Source organism: Verruconis gallopava (assembly GCF_000836295.1).
Source record: "Verruconis gallopava strain CBS 43764 unplaced genomic scaffold supercont1.12, whole genome shotgun sequence".
Lineage (NCBI taxonomy): Eukaryota > Fungi > Ascomycota > Dothideomycetes > Venturiales > Sympoventuriaceae > Verruconis > Verruconis gallopava.
Window position 1 is genome coordinate 17,119 of NW_015622148.1, and position 20,688 is coordinate 37,806.

The 20,688-nt window shown below is 39.1% G+C and overlaps 5 protein-coding genes across 6 annotated transcripts; 2 read left to right on the forward strand and 3 right to left on the reverse strand.

The window, feature by feature from the left end:
* Positions 1 to 10,683: 10,683 nt before the first annotated feature.
* On the forward strand, positions 10,684 to 14,652 carry PV09_04233 (uncharacterized protein). Its single transcript, XM_016357550.1, has 2 exons — positions 10,684 to 12,042; positions 12,090 to 14,652. The coding sequence occupies exons 1-2, from the start codon at positions 10,865 to 10,867 to the stop codon at positions 14,281 to 14,283; spliced, it is 3,372 nt and encodes a 1,123-aa protein (XP_016214342.1). The 5' UTR covers positions 10,684 to 10,864; the 3' UTR covers positions 14,284 to 14,652.
* A 1,336-nt stretch (positions 14,653 to 15,988) lies between these two features.
* On the reverse strand, positions 15,989 to 17,151 carry PV09_04234. Of its 2 annotated transcripts, XM_016357551.1 has the most exons (3): positions 16,804 to 17,151; positions 16,534 to 16,751; positions 15,989 to 16,459 (listed from the first exon to the last, which is right to left on the reverse strand). In XM_016357551.1, exons 1-3 carry the CDS (start codon positions 16,961 to 16,963, stop codon positions 16,358 to 16,360), a joined length of 480 nt encoding a protein of 159 aa, XP_016214343.1. In that variant the 5' UTR covers positions 16,964 to 17,151; the 3' UTR covers positions 15,989 to 16,357. The 2 variants fall into 2 exon arrangements, with proteins under 2 accessions (XP_016214343.1, XP_016214344.1); XM_016357552.1 differs by having other exon boundaries at positions 15,989 to 16,751.
* Positions 17,152 to 17,262: 111 nt separating this feature from the next.
* On the reverse strand, positions 17,263 to 18,802 carry PV09_04235 (uncharacterized protein). The gene is made up of 2 exons (XM_016357553.1): positions 18,297 to 18,802; positions 17,263 to 18,243 (listed from the first exon to the last, which is right to left on the reverse strand). Exons 1-2 carry the CDS (start codon positions 18,561 to 18,563, stop codon positions 17,722 to 17,724), a joined length of 789 nt encoding a protein of 262 aa, XP_016214345.1. The 5' UTR covers positions 18,564 to 18,802; the 3' UTR covers positions 17,263 to 17,721.
* A 161-nt stretch (positions 18,803 to 18,963) lies between these two features.
* Positions 18,964 to 20,048, forward strand: PV09_04236 (uncharacterized protein). The gene is made up of 2 exons (XM_016357554.1): positions 18,964 to 19,225; positions 19,326 to 20,048. The coding sequence occupies exons 1-2, from the start codon at positions 19,181 to 19,183 to the stop codon at positions 19,917 to 19,919; spliced, it is 639 nt and encodes a 212-aa protein (XP_016214346.1). The 5' UTR covers positions 18,964 to 19,180; the 3' UTR covers positions 19,920 to 20,048.
* PV09_04237 (uncharacterized protein) lies at positions 19,926 to 20,673 on the reverse strand. The gene is made up of 2 exons (XM_016357555.1): positions 20,338 to 20,673; positions 19,926 to 20,288 (listed from the first exon to the last, which is right to left on the reverse strand). The coding sequence occupies exons 1-2, from the start codon at positions 20,564 to 20,566 to the stop codon at positions 20,113 to 20,115; spliced, it is 405 nt and encodes a 134-aa protein (XP_016214347.1). The 5' UTR covers positions 20,567 to 20,673; the 3' UTR covers positions 19,926 to 20,112.
* Between the last annotated feature and the right edge of the window lie 15 nt (positions 20,674 to 20,688).

The window sequence follows — 20,688 nt, forward strand, 5'->3', positions numbered from 1 at the left end:
AACTAATAAATAAGTTTAAGTATTTTTAGGATTTATAAATTATTATTAATAATTTATCCCTAGATATTTAAGGATTGTAGTACTACTTACTAAACTTACTAAGAAAAGGGAAAATACTAGTATTACTTCCTAGAAATTTTAATAGACTAAAGATACTTAAAAGGCCTTTAATAAGCTTAAGAAATTAGTTATAACTATACTAGTACTATAATTATTTAATAAGAAAAAGCTAATAAAAGTTAAAATAGATACTTCTAAATATACTCTTAAAGTAATCCTAAGTTAATAGGATAAAGATAAGCTATAGTAACTAGTAACCTATTACTTAAAAAAGTTTATAAATATAAAAACTAGATACTTTATATTAGATTAAGAATTACTAATAATTATTAATATACTTAAATACTAGTAATATTATTTAGAAGGTATAAAAAATATATTCTTAATTTTATTAGATTATTAGAATTTCTAAAACTTTACTATTACTAAGGTATTAAATAGATAATAGCTAAGATAATTATATAAATTATTATTATTTAACTTTAAGATTAAATATTAGAGTAGGAAACTTAATACTAATATAAATATATTAAATAGAAGAACTAACTACAATAAAAGAATAAAGGTTAAATATACTCTTTTATAATAAGAAAGAGACTTAATAATATATTAAGTAGTATCTTTAATTAAAATTAATATATTTAAGATTTAGAGGATTTAAACTAAATAATTAAAAAAGGACTTTATTAAATAATATATGGATTATAATAATAAACTATAAGTCAATATATATAAAGGGAAAATTATATTACCTCTAAATTTTAAGAAAGAATAGATATTTAAATATTATAAACCACCTTTATAAGGATATACTAAAGTAGAAGAAGTCTTAGAAAAACTATAATAAAATTATTACTTCTCTAAAATATAATAAAAAGTCTTTACTTAGATTAGGACCTACTATTTATATAAAAAGGCTAAATATAAATAATATAAACCTTATAGGTTACTTTAACTAAACTAAATATTAGAAAAATCCTAATAAAAAGTATTAATAGACTTTATTAGACCTTTATCACCTTTTAAGGATAAAAATAATATAGAATATAAAAATATTATAGTTACTATTAATTAGTTAACTAAATATATAATATTTATTTTAATTCCTTAATAATTTACTACTTCTTATTTAGCAAAAATCTTTTTAAAAAAAGTAGGGAGATTTAATATATTAGAAAAGATTATCTCTAATTAAGATAAAATATTTATATTTTATTTTTAGAAAGAATTATACTAAGTATTATAAATAACCTTGGGAATATTAATAGTATATTATCTATAGAATAATAGCTAGATAGAATAAGAAAATTAAATATTAGAATAATACCTATAAATATATATTAATAATAAATAAAATAATTAGGTATAATTTTTACTATAAGTAGTACTAGTATATAATATAACTAAATAAAGTACTATAGAAATAATACTATATTATATAAACTTTAGAAAGGAATTAAGATTAATAATTAATATATTAATATACTTACCTATAAAAGTAATACTATTTATAAAAAACCTATAATTATTTTATATTTAACTATAATCTAATATTATATTTCTAAATTAAAGAATAATCCTTTAGGTAAATTAAAAAAGGTCTAAAGGATCAAATCTTAAAAAGGGGGATAAAGTTTACCTTTAGTGGTAAAATATTTATACTAAATACTAAAATAGTAAACTTAATTTTCTAAAAATTAGACTATTTAAAATTAAAAGGATTATAAAACTGGTAAATTATAAGCTATAATTACCTAAAAATATAAAAATATATTTTATCTTTTATATTTTACTATTATAAAAGGCAGATCTAAAGACTCCTCTTAATAAGGAGATTAAGTTAGAAGACCCTATTAAACTAGAGTATAAGGTTAAAAAGATTTTAGATTATTAAATTAAAAGATATTAGTATTTTTATCTTATAAAGTAGAAAAGTTATTTACTAAAAGAAAATACTTAAAAACTATATAAAAACCTTAACTATCTATTTAAGCTATTATAATACTATTATAAGAATCTAATATATTTAAAACCTCTTAGTTTTTAATAGCTTAATTAAAGATAGTAAGATTATTTATAAATTTATATAACTTACTATTAGAATAACTACTATTTCTTACCTATTCTACTTCTTTTTCCTCTTCTAATTTATCTATTAAATAAATTACTTTTATCTTTATATGGCTTTTAGCTACTTTCAGAATTTTCCAGTTTTAGGAAAGTTAAATTAAAAGCTTTTATTACTTAGTATTTAATTATTATTATTTAGTATTTAGCTATTATTATCTTATATAAATTTCTAATAATTCTTTAAGATTCTCTTCTATAGTAGATTTAGCTTCCTTTCTAGTTTTATTAAGAATTTCCTATAATATATTAACACACTTTATACCCTTATAAGTATAGTTTATATATTTAATACTCTTTAAGGAAGATATAATAATATAAATTAGTTTATAAACTAGATAATATTTATAATTAAGAATAGTTGTCATGGGGTCACCCCTATGACACGTGATTGGCACCATCCTATTGCCTGTCTGATTAAAGCAGCACCGACATCAGCTAACATGACCTAACATAACCCAACGTTACCTAACATTAGCCAACTGGACTCCTAAACTAAACTGACTTCCTAATTCGATTTCACTGCGCGCGCGCCCAAATCCCAATTAGGAAAAGTATGATAAGGCCCCCTTTATATTCTCAGTAAGAACTACTTTTAGGCCTTCCCTTCTTTATATAACATCTTAATTATTATACAATACTTTAGTATAGTATAACTAAATAGATAGTTAATAGCCTTATTAGTTTACCTTATATAATAACTTAAGTAGATCACTTCTAGTAGTCCTGTGATACTATATTATATTAACCATCCTTACCAGCCATGACGACGGAACTGGAGGCGATTATCCATACCATACAGGAACAGATAACTGCATAAATTCACGCCCTATAAGAAGCTCTTGCGCAACAGAATCAGGCGGTACTCACTCTGAGCGAAGAGATAGCCACCCTTAAGTCAGCTCCCGGCTCCCCCCCCAAAATTACTCTTACTACTCCTAATACTAGTAACTAATAATAAATAGATACACCTATTAAGTCTATAAATAGCTCTAGGCTTACTCTATAGAAGGAACCCCTAGTTACTTAAATATAATTATTAGAGAGACTTCTAGACATCACTGAGTTTACAGGTAGATGCAGTCAGCTAGTGGAATAGAAGGCCACTCTAATAAATAAACTCTTAGGCAACTCTAACCATTACCCTAGTAAATTAGCTAAACTAATTTATATATAATCTCACATTTCAGGGGAACCAGCAGTCATACTAGGCCACCTTAGCTATAATTTCCTAACCCTACAATCACTAATTACCTAACTTAACTAATAATATAGGGATTTAAATGAGCAAGTCAACACTGAACTAAAGCTTTATAATCTCCATTAAGGGAGCCGCCCCTTTTAGAAATTTTTTACCGAATTCAGGACTTTGGCAAGTAAAGCAGGAGCCGCCGAAGGAGCTCAGTATATACTCCTAAAGGGTGCTATCAGCCCCGAATTACAGCGCCTGATAATTACTCAACTTAAACCAGAATATCTAATAGATTATATAAACCTAGTAGCTAGGATTAATAAGCAGCTGTATTTCATTAATAACAATTCTTGCTCAGCCCCTAAATAACCAACTTAGCCCCGCCAACACCCTAACGCAATAGATATAGATATCTTAGGCTATACCCTAGCAGGCTCGGCTGAACAAGAGCGCCACCGCAGAAAAGGGCTATACTATAAGTATAGTTCTAATAAACATATCTTATCTAGCTGCAAGATACCTATCCTAAGCCGCCCTAAAAATCCTAAACACTCTAAGAGTATCAATATTATCTCCTTATATACCTGTTCCCCCACCTATCATAACAACCCCCGCCATGCCCACAACTCCCAATCCAGCTCTATCTTATCTAGAGGGTCCGACTGATCAAAAGGATGGTCCCAGAATTAAATTATATTTTAGGACTACGCCCTATATCACTATTTATTAACTTTACTAAACTAAACCTCTTAAATAACTGGAAATACTAAATCACTATCTTAGCCAGACTAAGGCAGGGCGCCACGCTAGCGACCGCCCACGGAATAGTGGACTTAGGTACTATAGGAAAGGGGTTTATGAGTAGCAACTTTATATATAGATATAGCCTAAGATAAATGAGATTAGAATAATATATTAACCTAAATACTTTTAATGGATCCCAAACTATCTCTGCGAGGGTCACCTACTCAGTAACTCTTTAGATGACTATTGATAATCACTATAAAGTGATTACTTTCTACTTAATAATTCTAGGTAAATATGACTTTATTCTCAGCTAGCCCTAGAACTATAAGTACTATATATAAATGGACTATAAATATAATAAGTTATGGTTTACAGCCCCGGCATACCGTAACCACTTCGTGGTCAAACAATAACCAGAATCACCTGAACCCAATAGCCCCCTAACTACCCCTAAAAAGGTCCCAGCAAGGGCTTTGCTAAACCACCCTAATACACTACTATAATAGTATAATTGGCAGTATAAACTGCAGACAATACAGCTTATAGCCTAAGCTCCTAACCCCCCAGACAAGCCCTTCCCTATAGACAACCTAGACTTAGAAGGGAATCTACCCTTTAATACTATAATGGACATCTACGCGATTAGAGCGGTCCCCTTTACCTAACTTATAAGAAGGCGTAACACTGAAATTTTTGCAGTCTCATTAACTAATATCAAAAAGGCCCTTACAGATAAGAAACATACTGACCTGAAGACGAAACTGCCACGCGACTACTGGGACTCCCTGGAATTATTCTTACGCAAAAAAGTAGATAAACTCCCAGAATACCACCCATATAATTATCAGATTAAGCTAATCCCTAGGGTAAAACCCACCTATAGACCATTATATATAATATCCTACTATAAGCTACTGGCTCTATATAAGTATCTGACTAAAAACCTCACCAAAGGATTTATCCAACCTAGTTCGTTACCTATATCTTCCCTAGTAATCTTTATAAGGAAGCCAGGAAGTAGCCTTTGCTTCTGTATTAACTACTAAAAACTTAATAAAATCATAGTTAAAAACCACTACTTAATCCCTTTAATTCAAGAAACATTAAACCACCTTAGTAAAACCAAATACTTTATAAAACTAGATATTATTTCAGCTTTCAACTAAATCTAAATCGCACCTGGCTATAAGTATTTAATGGCTTTCTGCACTTACAAAGGCCTGTTTAAATATTTAGTAATATCCTTTAGTCTAACTAATACCCCTAACATATTCCAATACTATATAAATAATATCCTATACCTATTCCTAGATACCTTCTACACTATATATATTAATAATATCCTTATATATAGCAATAGTTTAAAGGAATACAAGGAATATATACGACTAGTGCTAAAGGCACTAGAGACTATAGGCCTCCAGCTTAATATTAATAAGTATAAGTTCCATTAATAGGAGGTGAAATATCTAGGCCTGATCCTGACCATAAATAGCATTAAAATAGATCCTAAGAAAGTCTCTGCTATCCTAGACTAGGAAGCCCCCTAGAATATTAAGGATATTTATAGGTTCCTAGGTTTTATAAACTTTTACCACTGTTTTATCAATAATTTCTCAACACTAGCTGCCCCGCTTACCCAGCTTACTTAAAAGGATATCCCCTTCCTCTAAATAACTGCCTGTTAGAAGGCCTTTAACTATTTAAAGACAGCCTTTACTATAGTACCCATCTTATAACACTTCAACCCCTCACTATCCTATATAGTAGAGGCAGACTCCTCCAACTACTACTTAGGAGGGGTGCTATTATAAGAGGATAGTAAAGGAGTCCTTCGCCCTATTACTTACTTCTTAAAAAGACTGAGCCCAGCTAAATATAACTATAAAATTTATAATAAGGAGTTACTAACTATTATCTAATACTTTAAACAGTAGTAACCTAAACTAGAAGGAATAGTACATCCTATAAAGGTACTAAGCAACTATAAGAACCTATAATACTTCTATATTACAAAATAGCTTAGCTATAGATAAGCTTAATGGTCAGAGTACCTATTATGCTTCAACTTCAGAATTACGTACTGACTAGGCGCCCAGGGCCAAAAGCCCGACACCCTAATATAACACTCTCAGGACCAGCCTACTTAAGAGGAGGCCTACTATTTTCATCAGTAAATACTACTGCGACTAGAAATCTTTGACTTTAGGCTAATAGAGATAGACTAGTTAATTAAGTAGATTATTAAGGAGGAGTATACTAATAATGAATTTATCACTAAGGTCCATTACTAACTTAGTAAGGGTAAGCGCAAATTAAAACTGATTACTCTAGCCGAGTGCAAGGTCATTAATAACCGCCTATATTATAGAGGCCAAATAGTGGTCCCTAATAATAATAAACTAAAGATTAAACTACTTTAATATATATATAACTCTCCTATCAGGGGCCACCCTAGTTACTCCCGGACTCTGGAACTTCTATCACGCCATTATTATTGGCTAAAGATATATGAATCAGTAAGATATTTTATAGCTTCCTATTACATCTGCTTATAAGCAAAAGCCTGGAGGACTACCTATACCAGTATACTAAAGCCCTTACCTATATCTAAACAGTGCTAGCATAATATTTTAGTTAACTTTATAGTTAAACTACCTGCGTCCAACAGCAATATAAATATTATAGTAGTAGTAGATCGCCTGTCCAAACAGCAACATTTTATTAGATGTTCTAAGATCTCAGCGCCTGCAGTCGCCTAACTATTCCTCTATCATATATGGAAACTCTATGGCTTACCAGACATAATTATATTAGACCAGGGAAGCACATTTGTATCACTCTTTTAGAGACACCTATATAAATACCTCTATATCAACACCTGCCTATCAACTGCCTACCATCCTGAAACAGACAGCCAAACTAAACGCGCAAATGGGGAAATAGAGCAGTACCTCCGAAGCTTTATAGATTACATATAAGATAATTAGGATAACTAGCTACCTATAGCAGAATTTACTACTAATAATAGCTAAAATAAGATAACAGGAATAACACCATTTCTGGTAAATACTGGCTAACACCCGTGAATAGATTTTGAGCCACCCTCTAACAGCCTGCAGTCTCTAACAGTCAGCGACATTGACCGCTTTATAAGCCGGATATACAAACTAAACCAATACCTATATAACAAAATAGCCTAGGCCCAGGCTATCTACGCTGAAAAGGCTGATCGCAATAAATAAATAGGACCTAACTACCAGGTAGGCAATCAGGTTTAGCTAAACTTAAAGAATATATACAGCTACCGCCTAACTAAGAAACTGGACTGGAAGAATATGGGCCTATACAAGATTAAAAAAAAAGTGTCACCTTATATATATAAATTAAAGCTACCCAGCTCAGTATATATATAGCCTATAATTAATATATCAAACCTAATACCATTAACTAGCTATAAACCACTGCCTGGCCAGCAGCAGAAGCCGCCACCCCTAATCAAGATTAATAGAGAAGACAAATACCTGGTCGAACAGATCCTGGATGCATGAATCCGCCGCCACCGACTATAGTTCCTGGTTAAATAATATAGATATAATAATCCAGATAATAACACCTAAGAATCTAAAGATACTTTATTTAAAATAGCAGCTCTTATTAAGTATAAAGCATAAAATACATCCTATATTAAGCAATTATAACGCAAGCTCCAAGACTATAATAGCCTAACCTGAACCTGAACAACTAAGCCCAAATACCTGAACCTAAATAACTGAATCTAAGTACCTAAATCTGAATAACCAAGCCCAAATACCTAAACCTAAGTAACTGAACCTGAGCGCCCGAATTTAAACAACCGGGCCCGAACACCTGAACTGGAATATCTAATAATCTAGACCCAAACACCTAAGCTTGAACTCCCAGAACTCCCTCCCCAGGCCCCTCTCTGGAGGCTTCGCCAGCTAGGAGGGGGGTACTATTATAGGGTCACCCCTATAATACATAATTAGCACCATCCTATTACCTATCTAATTAAAGTAGCACCAATATCAGCTAATATGACCTAATATAACCCAACATTACCTAATATTAATTAACTGGACTCCTAAACTAAACTGATTTCCTAATTCAATTTCACCGCGCGCGCGCCCAAATCCCAATTAGGAAAGGTATGATAAGGCCCCCTTTATATTTTTAGTAAGAACTACTTTCAGGCCTTCCCTTCTTCATGCAACGTCTTAATTATTATACAATACTTTAGTACAGCATAACTGAATAGATAGTTGATAGCCTCATTAGTTTACCTCATGTGATAACTTGAGCAGATCACTTCTAGTGGTCCCGTGACAATAGTAATACTCCCGGATTCCTTAAATTTAGAGATAAGATATTTATAATAAAAAGAAAAAATTAAAGATATTTTTATTTTCCTTTCAGCAACCACTAAACCCTTTAAATACTAAAAGCTTAAGATAAGCTTATTAAGGAGGGGAATAGTATTATAAAATAATATATAACTTATTATATAAGTAATTATTTTAATTATTTTAATTATTTTAATTATTTTAAGTAGAATAATTAAAATAAGCGTATTAGCTAATAGTTAATAACTAGAGTGTTACTAATTAATAGAAGTAATTATTCTAATTATTTTACTAAGAATAAGCAGAATAAGTAAGGTAATAAGGATACTAAAATAAAGTCTATATAAATATCCTATTTCTACTAGCATTACACTTCTTCGTGATTTAACTATCTAGTTTATCTAATAATTAGTTTGAATATTTTCTTATACTCTTGAAGCTTAGACTATTCTAAGTTATAAATATAACTATCTTATTATATTCCTTCTATAATAAGCTCTTATTATATATTATTCCTCTGCTCTAGGAAGCTAAACCCTTCCGAAGTGGCTTACGTTAGTGAAGCTAGTCGGTATCGGGAAAGTATTCCTAACACCTTAGTTTATATTTATAATATATCTTTAGTCAATAAATCTAATATCTGCTGGTTCCTGTTCTTAATAGAATATATAAGGCAATATATTAATGAAAAATCTCTTTTAAAATTTTTCTTCTATATATTTTGTTTCTTCCTCTCCTTTTATACCCCTTAAGATTAAGGGGTTCTCCATGCCATATTCGGTTAGTACTATCACTCCTTCCTTTTTGGTATATCGTACATTGCTGTGTACGGACATAAAGTCCTTCTCAAAAAACATGAAACTTGGCTTGCGCGCAACGCCTTTCAGTACGAGGGTTATAGATTAGGTGTGGATACTAGGCCCAAATCATAGGCTGAAGGCCGTGTCCGGGAAGGTTTGCTGCCGTAGACTGAGAATAGGGGATTATAAGCCAGTATACAGAGACGGGTCGAGTTGTGTCCTGTCATGGTTGCAACATGTTCCCAGGTTGTGCATAATAGACGATCGTTCACCGGTAGTACTTTCTCGGCATATCTGGCTGTCTTGATCATCCTAGTAGAGCAATGCCCTAAGACCAATGCAGATCAAAAATTTCAGTCTGCCTTTTAAGGAAAATCGGTCCCTTGCACGCTTGTTCCCATACCAGCATGTCGAAGCTGTTCCAATAAGGCTTTCTCTGGTCGCTCCCCGGTCGGTTGTCCAAATCTACCGATCTTCACCGGTATCACGCTCCCTGTGGTAAGATTGTATTCCAGAGTCAAGACCAACAGGCGCATAACCAAGAGGTGATTGCACTCCTTAGTGCTCGTGATGGTATACTCACTGGGGCGTGGATGAGTTATCTCCTTTCGCAAAAGTTTGACAACTGCAATCATATTCCATCGCATGGTTCTACAGGTGCTAGCAATGCTAAGTACGATGTTGCGGAAACAAGATTCTCCGTGTTCATAGTCATCTAGACATGGTCGCAATGCGCGCAAGAAAATTTCCTGCTGCATCTCCGAGGGTAAATCAAAGAGGGACATTGACTTTGTGGTGTAAAAAGGACGAGTAGATTGACGATTCGGGGGCTCTTAGTTAGTCATAGCAATGCGGTGGGCTTCGTGGATCCTTCCCTTCTTATTTCTGTTTCGCGAAGGCTGTAGGTCTCTAATAGAGTTGAGTGGAAGAGAACGGACAAGTTTCTCGAGGCTATCTTAAGCGTGCCAGTGCTGAAGATGCTATGTTTTTAGTTTTCCACCTTGTTGCCTAGTGAAGAAGAGTCGTGGTGGGGTAGGAAAGGCGACTTGGTGCCTATCAGTGAAAACAGGTCTGAACAGTTTGTGGGATTCCTAAGAGGATTAGAAGTCATGCAGTATTAAAACAGACCTGTTTTAAATGTATTAGAATCAGGAGGTAGCTCAAGGTTTCAATTGAATTTCTTGGTGAAATGCCACACGGGCCAGACTAGATACGGCTCATCTCTAAGGGATATATTTTAATCAATGCCTAGACACGAATTTGGTTATAATGCTTTAAGCACCATAACAATTGCTTAGAAATCATCATGACTATGACAAACGAAAATAATTTATTGATGGTCCTTAAAAGGGTCGACAGTAACTTGGGCCGTGCATTTCAGCCTCACCCGCAACCGCACGGTGCCTCGCCCCTCTTGAACACTACCATCGATGAAGATTAACCCCCCTCAGCTCACTTAAAGACCCGCGCGGGCATTTTGCGAAGAATTGAGTCGGAAGAGATACATACAATATTATGACACAGGTGCATATATAAGAAACCCTTCGTACAGCGACCTCGCCAGGGCCATTACAATGTTCAGCAATCTCTCGACTATCGTACAGAAGGCGGCGCAAACTGCTCAGACTTTCATTGATCCGACACTGAGCTCATCCACTGACCGAAAGCCGTCTAAAGCCTCGTTGTTTAGGTCTCAATTCAGACTCCCAGAGTCTGAAAACCCGCTCCAAGAGATTACGGCCGAGTTGACTCTATCACCACATCATAGTATCAGGAACAAGGAGGACAATGGTTACGATGGACAGAGAAAGAGCGGGAATATTTACGTGGGCAAGCTGCACTTATCTGAGCATTTCATATGCTTCTCTACGCAGGCATCGAGTTTTTCGAGCACCGCGAGTACTAGTGCAAGCACGTCGTTCATGGGCCAGACCCATGGGATGGGACCTTCAGGAAACGGCTTCACGCTTCCTTTATGCGCCATACGGCGTGTAGAGAGGCTGCCGAGTCACACAAACGCGTTCGCCCTCTCCATCACCACATCCAACGGTTACAATGTCCCTTCTACGCCCAAGGCCTTAATTTCACCACAGAAGTTTACCCTGCAACTCGCAGGCAGCAGACAACACTGCGATAGATTCTGTGATAGTCTTAAGAAAGGTCTTCGATCCGGTATGAAGGACGTAGAAAACATGAAAAAGGTAGTCTGTCTTTGCTATTCTGAGTTCCAGCTCACAGAAGACTCGGGAAAGGCATCGAAAGGGAAAGAATTGGTGGATATAGAGAAACCGGAGAGGGAGCCTCCGGATACGGGTTTAGGATCCATATTCAAATATCCGGGTGATGCGCGGAAGCTGCGCGATAAGGCTAAGATGAGGCTGTGGAAGGAATACATGAAAGAGAACGGACGCAATGTCACTCTAATACGACAGCCAACTTTTCACAAATTAATAAGAGTCGGTCTGCCCAACAGATTGCGGGGGGAAGTATGGGAGATTACAAGTGGATCGATGTACTCACGCCTTCAGAATCCGGACATGTACACACAGACTCTTGCGAAGTTCTCGGGAAAGTCGTCGCTTGCTATCGATGAGATCGAGAAGGACCTAAACCGAAGTTTGCCAGAGTATCCAGGGTTTCAGAGCGAAGAAGGCATTGGCCGTTTACGTCGAGTCCTTACTGCATATAGCTGGACAAATCCAGAGGTTGGTTACTGCCAAGCGATGAACATTGTCGTTGCAGCTCTTCTCATGTATGTCTCATATCTGAATTTTATGGACCTTTGATTGACAAGTTTAGTTACACTTCGGAAACACAAGCCTTCTTCTTACTTTCTGAGCTATGTAACCGGTTGCTTCCTGGCTATTATTCCACAACCATGTACGGCACACTACTCGATCAACGAGTTTTTGAAGGTCTTGTAGAGAAGACTATGCCAATCCTCTGGGACCATCTCCAGAAGTCTGATGTTCAGCTTTCTGTGGTGTCCTTGCCATGGTTTCTGTCGCTGTACATAAATAGCATGCCGCTCATCTTCGCTTTCCGTATTTTGGATGTCTTTTTCCTTGAAGGACCCAAAGTATTGTTTCAGATTGGCCTTGCGATTCTCCGAATCAACGGCGAGGAATTGTTGGATGCTGCTGATGATGGCTCATTTATCTCTGTGCTGAAGAATTACTTCTCTCGGCTCGACGAGTCAGCGCATCCGAAGTCTGAGAACGCAAAGCTGCGTGCCGTGACTAAATTTCAAGAATTGATGGTAGTGGCATTCAAGGAGTTTTCTGGGATCACGCAAGATACCATCGCAAAGCAAAGAAGCCAACATAAGGAGGCTGTATTGGAGAGTATTGAATCTTTTGCCAAGAGGACGTCGATTCGGAATCTTGGCCCGGAATCTAAGAAGCTAAGTCCAAATGATCTGGGGTTCTTGTATGACAGGTTTTATGATGTTCTTTATGACCGCCAGCAAAGAGCTCAGATGATCAAGGATAACAACAGCAGGCGAGCGAAAGCAGGTCGCACACAGGCTCTCGAGGTAGTGTCAGGAACACCTAGCGAGGAGACTCCTGAAATGGGCCGTATAGCGCTGGGCAGCAGCGTGACACATATGGATTATGGTGCATTTCGCGAGTTTATGGTTGGCGTGGCGAAATGGGCCATAGCAGATCATCAAAGCCCGAGCAAGCTTGAAGCGGAGAAAGATTTGTCGTATTTCAGTGGCGCAAGGAGTAAGACTACATCACTTTCGCCGTGGGGTCCGGGACCAGACCCTGCAGACGACGAATTTTTGCGCAGGCTATTCAGAGCTTGGGACACAGAGGGAGAGAAGCAGCTCACCCTCCAGAATGTCGTCAATGGCATGGCAAAAATTAAGGGTGCAAAAGATATCATGCTCATTATTGAATACTTCTTTAGCATCTTTGATGACGACAAGGATGGCAGAGTCGATAGAGAAGGCATGCTCCGCATGTCTGAAGCACTGCTTTTTCTGGGAAGAAGAGGCTTTCAAACTCCTATCCCAAGTACTCCTGCCAGCCCTGCCCAGAATCATAGCAATGTCGGCCCTGAACGAAAAGTATTGTCTGACGAAGAGTTCCTGGCAGCCGTCAGCAGCTTTACCCGGCGTTGTTTCGAATACGCTGACACGGACACTTCTCATGCATCAGCAGCAGTGACAAGGACGAGTGAAGAGCCGCCGACTTTAGAACTCGAGTCTTTTACCATTGGCGATGAGAACGAAGATCTTGTTGATCTTGAAGTTTCTTCACCAACTTCATCGAAGAAACGCCCGGCGACATCTGAAAGTAATTCTTCACACCCGCTAGAACTCAATCTTCCACCAATGCCCTCAGAGGAAAAGCCTAATACCCATCGTGCCAATGCAGCACTTGATCCATCAAAACCTCTCTTTATCACTCTTCCTACCTTTCGCATGCTTGTACTTGCCGACGAAACGTTGGAGCATTTCTTTGACGTAGAGTTCCCCAACTCCTTTAAACTCGCAGATAGTCCGCTTCCAAATACAGCAAGTGCGGCAAATTTGACGACATTCCAGAATATTGGGCGTCGCGTCAGTCAAGGCGTTGCAAACACAACGTCTGCGACGAGAGATGTTGCTATCCCTGGAGCAGGAGGCATAGTACCGCCTGGCCGCCAAGGACTCCGCGGCATGCTTGACAACATTGTCACGGATGGCATGCGGGTCGCATCTGAAGTGCGACGTCGAATGGAAGAGGCGCAACGGGAGCTCGAAAGAGCCAGTGGGGGACAGCAAGGTTCGCATGATGACGATGATGACGACGATGATGACGACGCAGATCGAAAATCGGTATTCACAAAGGACAAAGATATCTTGGAAGGCGCCGAAGCGGAAACAATCGAATCTAGTAGCAAACCTACCAGCATCTTACAACTAGAGAACGCAAATGAGAGGAGTAGGTCTGTTAGCGAGACAAGCGGGGAGAAGGAGGGTATTGTGGAGTTTGAACGGTAGCCGGAATTTGGCATGCGCGTTATTCTTGTTCGTGTTTCGGACTGTAGTTTGAACGACTAGATTTGATCAAGCACATGTTAACTACACGATCACCTTTGATAGTGCCACTTCCTCAAGATATCTTTGACGAGAGTAAGCACGAATCTAAGGCTTGACTTGTTCAACATCTCTTGATAAATTTGAACGTGTCATTTTTCAGTTGTTTTTGTGGATTTCAAGCGCTGGTTTCTTAAGCTGCAAGCTACTTGATCTATAAAAGGATCTAGTACCTTCAGTATAAGCGGCTGCAAACAGCTCCATAGCAAGGGCTTTATTGAGGCTAAGTTGCTTTCTTGGTTTCTCGATATACTTTGCTCAGTACTTAATAGAAGATCATTGCGCGTAAAATGAGTGTGGCCAATTTGTCCCCCGAAATGCGAAGACTGTGTTGCCCAGTTCAAATAATCTTATTATCGAGACAAAAGTCTGGATTTGTATGACAATATTTAGCCCGTTCTGAACAATTCCATCATAGTTGCGAACAAAACTATTGAAAGAGGAACTAAGCCGCATCTCAATACTTAGGCTTTGGACGATTCTATTTCCGTAACTCTGCCTATGGTGTATGGAGTCAGGTAGCAACTCCAAAACTTATTCATGATAGAACACAAGTGACTACTATATTGTTTGATCCTTCGGAGAAAAGATGAAAGAACCTGTCAGAGTCATAAAAATGAGCTTTCTCTTGGAAATCGGTAGCTGGGCTTATGGTCGTTGGTTGTGACGTGACAAAAATATGATTCGGCATTTAAGTTCAATATCTAAGTGAGAAGACGTTTACAATAGTGTCAGTTTGGAAACACTCAAGGCCAGTTAGAATGCTTTGATAGAAGAGTCTTAGATGCCCAAGAGAAGGTGTCAAAGCACTGATTTGGTCAGTATGGGAGTTCAGCCGCAAAAGCGATCGTTAAGTTCGAGAAGAGGAGGAAACTTATAGGGTTTGTTCACGTGTAAAGCGAAGTTGAATGAGTTCAGAGCAGAAGACAACCGCATCCCAAGTGATCAATGCGAATCAACGACCATTGTCAAAAATCAAGAGGGTGAATAGCGCTGATTCAACATTCGACTCGAACTACATCGGAAAGAGTGTAAATGTTGCAAACTATCCAAAACTCAATAATTCAGCCACCGCAAACGTGCAACCTCAGATTCTAGGGGAGTGATCTTGTGGACTCTCTCTCCATATCAAAAGCGCTCAGGGCATGCAAAGGCCACAAAACCAAGATCCTTTATATCGAAATCAACAAACCGAGTACTGGGTAAATATTCTTCCGTAGGGGAAAAGATCAACGTGCAACAGATCCCAAGGACAGAAGGAGATAGCGCATAAAATATGAAGCAATATTTGCATGGTGACAGCCTAGAAGCGGGTATTGAGATGAAGTCTTGCAGATGAGGAATGCAGATGACGATGAGAGTAGATACGACTTGTCTGTACGCCACCGTGTTTTTGACGACAACCCAAGTAATTTAGATGAGCCAAACAAAGAGGAACGCGAAATGGAAAGAGAATATCTGAGCAACGTGACAAAGATATCACCATACTACCGAAAATTCCAGGTGAGTGGATGTCAATGCTATCGGCAACAAGACTGAATCTTAGGTCGTTCTTTCTCCTAATTCAATTTATGCCACAGTCGTTTCAAGATCGCCATGTGGGAAAAATGCGTAACTTCCAAATGACTAAACAAAATGGGGGAAGATTTCGTGCAGAGATATAAAAAAAAAGAAAAAAAGTGAAGCTGGCCCCGAATCAGTGCAACCAATATCAGGCTAGCAGTGTGTAGAAAATGCTTTTCTTGACCTGGATGAAACCCCGTGATGAGGTTGTAGATGCACTTGTTGACCGCATCACTCTTTCTGTGTCTTGCCTGCATGCATGTTAAGTTAACATGAGTATGGATATGGTGTTTGACTATAGAAACATTTTGAGCACGGCTTCGCTCAATGTTCGATCAAGGTAAATACAAGATAATGTGAAGTCCTTTCCATGACGAACTGGGACTTTAGAACAGCAATGGAGTTTTTGAATTTTTCAAGTCTCCTCCGTTCTTTTCTTGCGCCTACTTTCTTCCAAAAGTGGCTCTTCTCCTGATCTGTGAGCCCTTCTGCTCAGCGTGCGTGTGAGTTTTGATGTCTGCAAGAGTCAGCATGTGATCGTCTTTAAACACGTTCAAGAAGCCTGGCGATAGCAAGAAGAGGGGTACAAACAACTGTGGCTGAGCGCTTGATTACGGATCCTAGGAGCACTGGGCCGCTCGATTTGAGGCCTGTCTCAGACACACTTCTCTCACGACGCATGTTGCCCAGAATTTGGTCGAAATCTGTCGGCGCAGACGATGTGGGTGTCCCTTGGGATTTTACTCGCTCAGCAGTTGGTGAATTCTTGTCGCTGAACATGCGGCTTTCTCCAGGCGGCCCAGCGCTTACTGCAGAAAGATGTGAATATGATTCATACATAGGGTCCATTGACTTTCATACTTCTTCGCAACTTTCCATATTGCGAGCCTTCTGGTCCTTCCCAAAGACTACCATCGCTGTGATCGTAAAATTGGTAGCACTGCCTGTCGGCATCATAGCCTATTCTCACGACGCCCTCGGGCAGACGGTACTTATCATCATCCTTTGACCACGACGTCATGGGGTACTGAACGTTGATTTTTCAAGAGTCAGAAAGGTCAGAGAGATTAAGGGACGAACTGGCTAAGCAAAAATTGAAATGTATGTGCTCGTCATGTCCTACAATGTGGCTGTGTAAGTTCCTTGCGGCCTCATTCGTATCTCGTGGTGCGGAGCTGATCTGGCTCTTGGGTGTGCATAATGTGCACATGAAACGAGTTACGAAGCATTTCTTGGCTTTTGCGCGATCAATGCAATTAACCAATGCGAGACGGGGCCGCTGCCGGAAATGCCTTGTGCCCTGCCAAATACTTGACTCTTCGCAATTTTGACGACGAGGCAATGCGTCGCTCCCAGAGATTGCACTTCTGCTGACATGCACGTTCTAGTTTTAGTGGCGACCAGTAAAACTTGACTTGCTGCGTTGATAAAATTGTCAGACCAGACGAACTAAAGTACCAACATCAAGACTGAACTACGCTACGGTCCTTTTCCAAAAAGATCTGCGTACCAAAGCGCAAACGTGACTCATTATTCATAATTTTGACAAACTGCTTCGAAAAAAAGGCCAGATCACCAGAGATGGCGCTTTGGGAGGTGTCGTAGGCTTGCTCGTGGTGTACGGGTTGTAATGATCAAGATTTGGGACGGGAGGCATTTTCAAACCCAACCCCAGACGTGGCATATCTATCCAAAGCCTGAGGATTGTGCCCCCCCGGTTCGCTTGCACATTGCACTGTTGAGTTTAGTCCATCATGGAGGCCTGAGCTTGTCGATCATTTATTGGGTCAACCAAAAGTTGAACCATTCTACAATCCCTCGATAACTCTGCTCTTTTACATATTTCTCGTACGGATCATCGAGATTACACCTTACGGCAAAACCATGATTGACTCCTTGAAACAGTTGCACATGATATTTCTTGCCTTCATCCTTTAAGATATCTTCCGCCCTGCGTCGTTTGTCTGCTGGGAAGGCGTGGTCGTTCTCTGCGCAGCTAAGCATCAGAGGTCGTGTGATGGCTTTGAACTGCTCTTCAGTCAGTGCAGTTGGATGCGCAAAAGCTCCTGCAGAGGCGAGCCCGTTTAAAGATATCGCCTCCATTGCGTATGGAGCCCCAAAGCAGTATCCGACAGCTGCGAATTTTGTTGAGTCCTTGGAATATCTCGACGCTATCGCTTGCATCCACTTTGGACATTGCTTTTGAGCGTATGACGAGTGCCGTTCTCTCCATGCTGCTCGATCGAATGCGGGATCCGTGGTCTTGTCATCTTTGTCCTTCTGATGCTTCCAAATGGGATCCTTATCATGTTTAGCATTCTGTAGATGTTGCAGGCGTACCCAGTTGTGCTTACGCCCCGAAAGTAATCAATACCGAAGACGCTGTAGCCTGCGTCGGCAAAAGCGTCCATAAGCAGCAGCGAATTGTTGTAGAAACCATGGATATCCGGGAAGTAGAAGAGTACGTGGCCATTGCTTCTCCCAGGCTGCGGATATGTTACGTATGTCGGCGTGTCTTCGATAATTTCAATCTTGCCACGACTTTCACCTTCATGAATGTTCCCAAGCAAGCAGTGGCTGCAGAAGTCTGATGCTATACGTTTAACCTCCGTTGAAGCCATGATATTCTTTTCTAAAAGAAAGTTGTGTGTTGAATATTCGGACGCAAGCGATTCTAAGTTGCTTGCTCGTGGCGCTTTGGGGAGGAGATGTGATTTGAGCAGTCCAAAAGTCGCGTGCCGCTATCGCCTTAACTTGACAGAAAGTCACTGCGGACTTTGAGAGTTTTGCTGCAGAATCCAGAGCGTAACAGTAGTGCTCTGAAGGAGGGTCGGACGTTTGATAACATTTCGCTATGGATTCTGAATCACTCGGCCTTCATAATCTATTTTCCAAACAGGCTTTCCCCGTTAATGCTGGAGCGGGACCCTTGTCCTCAAATTCGGACAAGGGCAGGCAGACGCGAAGGTGTCAGCAGAGCTCGATGCCTTCGCGCGCCTTTGCTAAAGACTTATGCCGAAACCACACTCCTGTTGTTGCACAGATGCACTTCTCGAGGGATATCATTCGCCAAAAATTTGGCAGCAGAGGCTTGTATTTGAATTTGGGATGTTATCTGTGGTTGCATCATGCTTCATCATATTGCCAACACTTCACACCAGCCAGCTGCAACTAAGCGATACACCCAAGACAAAGGCAATTTTAATTGTTGTCTGCAGAATAGAACAATGGTATTTGAATGTCCACACAAATTGACAATGACTTGCGGAGTCACAATCATACCGTAAGTATATAGTCTCCGTCATGCAATACCTCAGTTGGATCGCGCTGCAGCTTTTTTCGTGGCCTTCAAAACATCAACCTTACCATTTGCTTGCTTGTAGCATCATATAAAAAGCCCACAGAGTGCTCTATCAACATATTCTAAACGATCGCTCCCGTCAAGCTCCTCTCTGATCCTTGGAGACTTATCGCCAATCGAAATGTACGAAGGTCAAACGCAATCGCTGCCATGGGGTATGCTCGGTGTCTGGCTTAAGGTCACTTTCCGCTTTCTTCAGTTTGTGCTTGGACTCGTCATCTTTGGTGTATATTGCGCCGATATTGTCAACGCAAAAGAGAATTATGCCAGCCCATCCGCAGCATGGATACTTGCAAGTACTCTTGGGGGCCTCAATGCTGTCTCTGCATTGTTGTACCTTCTCCCCTTCTTCCACTCTTACCTTTTCTTTTGGTGGGACTGGATCATCGTTACCTTGCATGCAGGAATCATTGGAGTATTCGGAAAAGCATTCATCGCCCACAAAACACCTGAACAAAACCCCAAGGTGTTCAAAACGCTGGGTCCGGACTTTGCCCGAGAGCGTTCAACTGCTTATGTTGATTGTGGGAGCGGGATCCTATGGACGGCCACTGCTGTGATGTCAACAGTCATTTACTTGAAAGTCAAACGTCTGAAGAGTACTGATGGATCTTGATTTGAAGATGGAGGACAGGCTGACGCATATGCGGACAGAATCGTATGGAAGGAGCTAGTGAGGGTCGCGTCATATTAATGAGACTTGTATAAAGACGGGGAGTAGTATAGTTCAAAGCATTACAGGGACTTCTTTCATCATAGCAGTAATTGCACTTGTAACCTATCTCGAACACTTCATGGTGAATTGTCCTTCACGTCGCATCATTCGCAAGCAGATCTTCCACAGCCTTGACCTTCATGGCAAATGTTTGTGTCTTATCGGTCCGTGTTCCAACCCGGATATCACTTTGTATCCGAACGACACCTTTTTGATGCAAGAGGGCGTGGCACTGACCGATCACAGCCATGCACTGATCCCATGAACCCTCTACAACCTCATCAGCCCTTGTTTTGTGTGCAGTTGAAAACAATCTTACCAATTGTGGTCCCTGCAGAATGCATCGAAAAGTTCAATCCACTCTTCTTCAAAATTCGTTGCACCTCAGCAACTTCTTTGCTGACTGACGCAGAGGCAGTACCAAGAGGGATAAGACAAAAATCTGCTATGCAATGCGCAGGTAAATCGATGGCCGATCGTAGAGAAGAAGCAGCGGTAACATCGTCTTTACTTGATACATTGGAATGCTGAGCATGCTCTGAAGCCATTTCGACGAACCTATTTTTGCTTAACCAGACCGAAGGTTGCGAGTAGGTGTCCAGATCCACGAGGCCGAGGAAAAAACATGATGATGACTAAGCCGAATCGAAATTCGAAATTGCAGTTGTTT